The 7,500-nt window shown below is 34.2% G+C and overlaps 1 protein-coding gene across 1 annotated transcript; it reads right to left on the reverse strand.

The window, feature by feature from the left end:
• Window positions 1–4,068: 4,068 nt before the first annotated feature.
• LOC147468775 (EPM2A-interacting protein 1-like) lies at window positions 4,069–4,662 on the reverse strand. The gene has a single exon (XM_086552356.1). It carries the CDS (start codon window positions 4,660–4,662, stop codon window positions 4,069–4,071), a length of 594 nt encoding a protein of 197 aa, XP_086408482.1.
• Window positions 4,663–7,500: the final 2,838 nt, after the last annotated feature.

Below are 7,500 nucleotides of genomic sequence, written 5' to 3' on the forward strand. Positions count from 1 at the left end.
TATATATATATATATATATATATATTATATATACTGTGTGTATATATATATATATATATATATATATATATATATAATATATATATATATATATACTGTATATATATGTATATATATATATATATATATATAATATATATATATATATATATATATAATATATACTGTATATATAATATATATATATATATATATATATATATATATATATATATATATATAATATACTGTGTGTATATATATATATATATATATATATATATATATATATATATATATATATATATCTTTTTTTTATAAAACAATGACAGTAATAATAGTAATAACAATAATAAACATGGTGATGTTAATAATGATAAGGATGAGAGAAATATCAAATGGAATAAGAATAAATTTATTTATAGTCATGATGATAATAGTGACAAGGATGAAATAAGCATGATGACAATAAAATGATGTTAATGATAATGATAATAAATATACTAATAATAATAATGATAATGATAATAATAATTATTATTATCATAATGATAATGATAATAATAAAAATGATAACTGAAGTGATTATAGAAATTACCATGATAATAATGATTATAATGTTGAAAACAATAACAATAACAGAGATAAAAAATATATATATGTTAAAGATAATGATGATATTGAATAAAAAAATGATACTGATTACGATAAAAATAATGATAACAAAACCAACAATAATAATGATATATAAATAATGATAAATAGTGATAATAATGATAGTAAGACTAATAACGATGAAACTGATAATAATAATAATTATGATAATAATAGTAATTCCTTTGATCTGTGGCCCCTTGCTTTTAATTCCACAAGAAGTCAGGTGCCGTTTTAGTCTTTACGAAGCTTACGTCATACAAAGAAGCAGGATTGACATGCACTCACCCTCTTATCCTTCGCATGACAATCATACAGAGATAAGGTAAAAAGATCATTACATACAAAGCCATCGGTATGACGAGATTAAACAGCTCTGGTATACATTATGATCTGTCAGGTATCCAGTGAGATTTTCACATAATAATGATAATTTCTGCTCCTTAAGTTTCTTAGATTAATATGAACAAAATTCGTCTATGGTCTCGGTAACATGCAAACATTGGCTTATTATATTGTTTTCCATTTCATTTAATAATATCTTCTTAAGAACTAGGGATCAAATATTGCAGACGGAGAGGTTCTGATGCAGATCGTCCGTGGGATCTCATATCATTAAGCTACAGAGAGACACTCGAATACACAAAATTACACAGGTGCATGATATTATAAGGGGTGGAGGAAATAATGATTGTGAAATGCATACATATACTGTATTTTCCATTTCATTCGTTGTAATTGCATGACTTCAATTGCGAAATGCACATTTCATTCGTTCCGTGTGCTTTCCATGTTTGAATTTGTTGAAAAATATTGAAACTTGCAACCTCATGTAAGCAACAGCTGTTCGCGGCAGTTCGAAGTCGACCAAGCGGAAGCCCATCCTTGTGGTTTGACCATTACAGGGACCTCTTATCCTGAGCACTAGGGCTGAAGGATTACACGAACGACTCCTGCGCCTAACTTTCTCGAGCTGATATGTCGCTTTTCTCAATCTCGAAATAGGGATTGACCGCAAGTTGGGGCGCAAGCATGTTGCAAATCTACTGCCGCGGCCGGGGATCGAACCCGTGACCACAAGGGTCACAGCCCAGTGCTTTATCCACTAGGCCATCGTGGCAGTACCTGATAGGGGGCGAATTGTCTATTTGAAGGGATGAGCGGTGCGCGCGCGCGCGCGAATGTGTGTGTATGAGTGTGTGTGCGTGTGTGTTATTTCTTATTGTTTTTTTTAATAATGTATGTATTTTCTATTTCTTATTGTTTTTAACATTATAATAATCATTGTTATGATCATTTCTATAATCGTCACTACAGTTGTCCTTATTATTATTGATATTATTGATATTATTATTACTACTATTATTATTATTACATTATGATTATCATTAGTAGTAGTAGCATATTTATCATTATCACTAATATTATCTTATTATCGTCATTTTCATTTCATCCTTATCACTAATATCATCAGAACTATTAGTATATTTATTCTTATTCAATTTCATTTTTCTATCATCTTTATCACTATTAACATCACCGTGTTTATCATTGTTGTTACTATTATCATTGTTTTAGAAATAAAATGTGTATATATGTATGTATATATATGTATATATATATTTATGTATATATATAAATGTATATATATACATATATGCATGTATATATATATATACATATATATATATATATATATATATATATATATATATATATGTATATATATATAGATATATATGTATTTATATATAAATGTATGTATATATTTATTTATGATATATATAAATGTGTATATATATATAAATATATATATATAGACATTTGTATATATATGTACATATATAAATAGTTGGATATATGTATATAAATATGTATATATATATGTGTGTGTGTGCGTGTGTGTTATTTTTTATTGTTTTTAATAATGTATGTATTTTTTTTCTTATTGTTTTTAACATTATAATAATCATTGTCATGATCATTTCTATAATCGTCACTACAGTTGTCCTTATTATTATTGTTATTATTGCTTTTATCATTACTATTATTATTAACATCAATATATTATAATTATTTAGTAGTAGCATGTTTATCATTATCACTAATATTATCTTATTATCATCATTTTTATTTTATCCTTATCACTAATATCACCAGAACCATTAGTATATTTATTCTTATTCAATTTCATTTTTCTATCATTTTTATCATTATTAACATTACCGTGTTAATAACCTCCATGCTTATATTCTATGCATCATTGTTGTTACTATTATCATCGTTTAAGAAATCAAATGTGTATATATGTATGTATATATGTATGTATATATATATGTATATATGTATATATATGTAAATGTATATATATACATACATATACATGTGTATATATTCATGTATTTATATGTATATAAGTATATATATATTTATTTATGTATATATAAATGTGTATATATACATATAGACATATGTATATATATGTATATATATAGATAGATAGATGTATATAAATATGTATATATATATATATGTGTGTGTGTGTGTGTGTCTGTGTGTGCGTGTGCGTGTGTGTGTGTTTGTTTGTGTGTGTGTTTGTGTGTAAGGAAAGTATATTTGTTGGATAACACCGACGCACGCACTTACACACGAGCGCATTCAATATATTTTTGTTGTTGTTCCTGCTTACCAATATGCCCTTATATGTGTTTCCGTATGTGTGTATGTATGAATATGGCGCGTGAATGTTTTTGAGAATGACTGATAATTCGTGTGTTCTTGTGTGTGTTTGACTGGTAAAGTGAGTGCAAGCATGCATGTATGTTAATGCAATTGCACAAATCCCATTTCATTCGTTGCGTGTGATTAGCGTGGTTGAACATGTCGAAAAATATGTAAACTTGCAACCTCATGCAAGCAACAGCTGTTCGCGGCAGTTCGAAGTCGACCAAGCGGAAGCCCATCCTTGTGGTTTGACCATTACAGGGACCTCTTATCCTGAGCACTAGGGCTGAAGGATTACACGAACGACTCCTGCGCCTAACTTTCTCGAGCTGATATGTCGCTTTTCTCAATCTCGAAATAGGGATTGACCGCAAGTTGGGGCGCAAGCATGTTGCAAATCTACTGCCGCGGCCGGGGATCGAACCCGGGACCACAAGGGTCACAGCCCAGTGCTTTATCCACTAGGCCAGAGTCGGGCAACCTTTTCATGCCGTGGGCCAGATGAGATTATTATGATAAGGTAGCGGGCCACAGGTCAAGTGAAATTCCCAGCATACAATACATACTTTATTTTCGTGAATAACATATAAAACTAATCATTTATGTTTTACAAGAAGCAAACTATTCCTTTTATATGTGATAAAAATAACTCTTTCCTTTCATGGCGAAAAATAAATCAATATGAAATCATAAACAAATGAACAACGGCTACTAAGCCAGCTGAGCTGTGTCCTTTGTGTCAGTGCTCTCGTCAAGAGCGAGGGAGAAGGTGACGAGGGTCGAGCTGCGAGATTTCAGAGAGTCTTGCACGTTATTGGACATCTCCTCGATGCGACGCCGAACAGTGCGTGATGAAAGACTCACACTCTCGAAGGCAGAACGTTTCTCTGGACAGACACAATCCACCACAGCAATGAGACACTCTTTGATGAAATCACCATCTGAGAATGGCTTCATTTTGCAAGCAAGGAGACGGGAGACTTCATAACTGGCACGTGTCACCTTGTCAGCCTCTGTAGTTTGCTTGCAGAAGAGGGAAGTTGCTCTGTTGCTTGGGTTCTCCAGGTTCTTTGTAAGTTTAAGGATGGTGTCCTTCCTCTGGGTGACAGACATGGACGCAAAATGGGATGTCCCGTGTTCAGTTTCCCAGTGGCGGCGAATGTTGAACAATTTTATCACAGCCACAGTTTTCAAACATATAAGGCACTGTGCCTGTCCAAATCTCTCAATGAAAAAATATTCCTCTGTCCAATCAGGCTTGAAGACTCGATGTTCTCCGTCAATTTTTCTCTTTTTGTCAGACATGATGAATAAGAGCTGGACAGCTGGTGTACTAAGGCGCGTGACTGAGTGTAATGACACCCGGGGGGGGGGGGGGGGGGGGTGGGAGGGGTGGGGGGGGGGGGGGGGGGGGGGGGGTGGGGGGGGGGGGGGGGGGGGGGGCCTTCCTTGCCCCCGCGGCACTCTATCTGAGTTAGTTGATAGAGTCAAAGGTCGACCTATTTCAAAGTTCAAAGTAGGTGAGAACCGTTGGCCGAGCTGAGCGCCTGTATGCTTTCCTCTGCTCTATAGAATTGCCAGATGTCATCAATAAAAAGATATCATATTATTATAAGCAAAAAATGACGGTATTTTCATAAATCGGTGTTTTTTGTGAATGGATATTAAACTAATAAAGAAATAGCAAATAGCAAGAACACGAGGAAATCACTTCCATCTGTTCAGCGCTGGGTAAAAATGTAAAAAAAATGGGAGGGAAGGAACAGGGTAACACCACCATACAAACAAGCATGGCGCATAGCCGGGCGTATGCCCCTGTGTTAGCCAGAGAACTATGAACCTTATACGAAGGTAGAGTGAGGCTCAAACTCGCATAACCTGCAGGGATAGGGCACCACCACTACTACTACTCCTACTATCACCACCACCACACCACCACCACCAACACCTTCACCGCCGTCACCACCACCACCTCCACCATCACCATTACTATCACCACCACCACACCACCACCACCACCAACACCAACACTGCCGTCACCACCACCTCCATACATAAGGCTAAGAACCCTGCTTTGCTGACTGATGGGACTGACAGAGGTGTGAGGATATCTTTGCTACCGTGCAGAGAGTGTAGGTGGCGGGCCAGATTCAATGGTTGCGGGCCAGATGGTAGAAGCAGCTCGACTCTCGCGGGCCAAAATACAATGTAAAGCATATTTTGCATCGCGGGCCGGAGGTTGCCCGCCCCTGCACTAGGCCATCGTGGCAGTACCTGATAGGGGGCGAATTGTCTATTTGAAGGGATGAGCGGTGCGCGTGCGCGCGCGCGAATGTGTGTGAGTGTGTGTGTGTGTGTTATTTTTTATTGTTTTCAACATCATAATAATTATTGTCATGATCATTTCTATAATCATCACTGTAGTTGTCCTTATTATTATTGTTATTATTATTACTATTGTTATTATCATTATTATTATCATTATTATTATTATTATTATCATTATTATTATTATTTTTATCATTATTATTATTATCATTACATTATAATGATTATTATTAGTAGTAGTAGCATATTTATCATTATCATTGATATCATTTTATTATCATCATCTTTATTTGATCCATATCACTAATATCATCATGACTATTAGTATATTTATTCTTATATTTGTATGCTTATTAAATGTATGCGTGTGTGTTTGTTTAGTATGTGTTTGTGTGTACGTTTGTTTCTTTAAGTGTGTAGATGTGTGCGTATGTACATGAGATTACTTTAGAGCGAATTATTTATTGAATTTTATGAGCGCGGTTTGTGTGTTGCATCTTCTGTATGTGTGTGAATGTGCGTCTGTTTGTGTGTGTGTGTGTACGTTTGCGTCTATTTGTGTGTGTGCGTTTGCGCCTGTTTGTGTGTGTGTGTGTGTACGTTTGCGCCTATTTGTGTATGTGTGTTTGCGTCTATTTGTGTGTGTGTGTGCGCGTTTGCGTCTATGTATGTGTATGTTTGAGTGTGTGTGTGTGTGTTTGCGTCTATGTGTTTTCGTCCATGTGTGTCTGTATGTACATGTGCGTGCGTGTGTGTGTTTGTGTCTATGTGTGTGTTTGCGTCTATGTGTGTGTGTGTCTGCATGTATGTGCGTGTGTGTGTGTGTATGTGTATGTGAGTGTGTGTTTGCGTCTATGTGTGTTTGTGTTTGTTCGCGCGCGCGTGTGTGTGTGTGCGTGTTTGCGTCTATATGTGCGTGTGTGTATGCATGAATGTGTGTGTGTTTGTGTTTGCGTCCATGTGTGTGTGTATGTACATGTTTGTTTGTGTGTGTTTGCGTGTATGTGCGTGTGTGTGTGTATGTGTATGTATGTGTGAGTTTGTGTGTGTGTGTGTGTGCGTGTGAGTGTGTGTGTGTATATATTTATGTATATATATATGTACATATAATATTATATATAATAATATTATATAATATATATATTATTAATACAATAATATAGTATATATACACGTATATTTATATGTACATATATATACATATATATGCATATATATACATATATATGCATATATATACATATATATGTATATATATATGTGTGTGTGTGTGTATTTGTGTGTGTGTTTGTTTGTGTGTGTGCGTGTTTGTGTGTGTGTGGTGTTGTTTTGGTGTGTTAGTACACATATATATATATATAGATATATATATATATATATATATATATATATATATATATACATATATATATATATATATATTTGTAATATACACACATATATATAGAGGGGAGAGAGAAGATGTACATATATGTAAACATACATTTATACATATATATATGTATATATATACATATATGTATATATACATTTATATATATGTATATATATATATATCTAATACACACACATATATATACACCCTACTATCATACCTTGTTTATTAATCTCACCTATCCCAGCCTCATCTCGCATCATAAGCAGACCGGATCTTATCAGCCTCTCGTCTTGTCTATCAACCTAGCTCATCCATCACCCACATGTCGCTCACACTTTAGCCTTATCTCTAGCGGCAGTCCCGGATCGTAACCGAATTATAAGGGGAAAGGGAAACGTGTCCCTATGATGATATATGGGTGTGGGAGACTCGATCAA

This window comes from Penaeus japonicus, unplaced genomic scaffold (genome assembly GCF_977035675.1).
Source record: "Penaeus japonicus unplaced genomic scaffold, GWHDUDI00000001_assembly GWHDUDI00000026, whole genome shotgun sequence".
Lineage (NCBI taxonomy): Eukaryota > Metazoa > Arthropoda > Malacostraca > Decapoda > Penaeidae > Penaeus > Penaeus japonicus.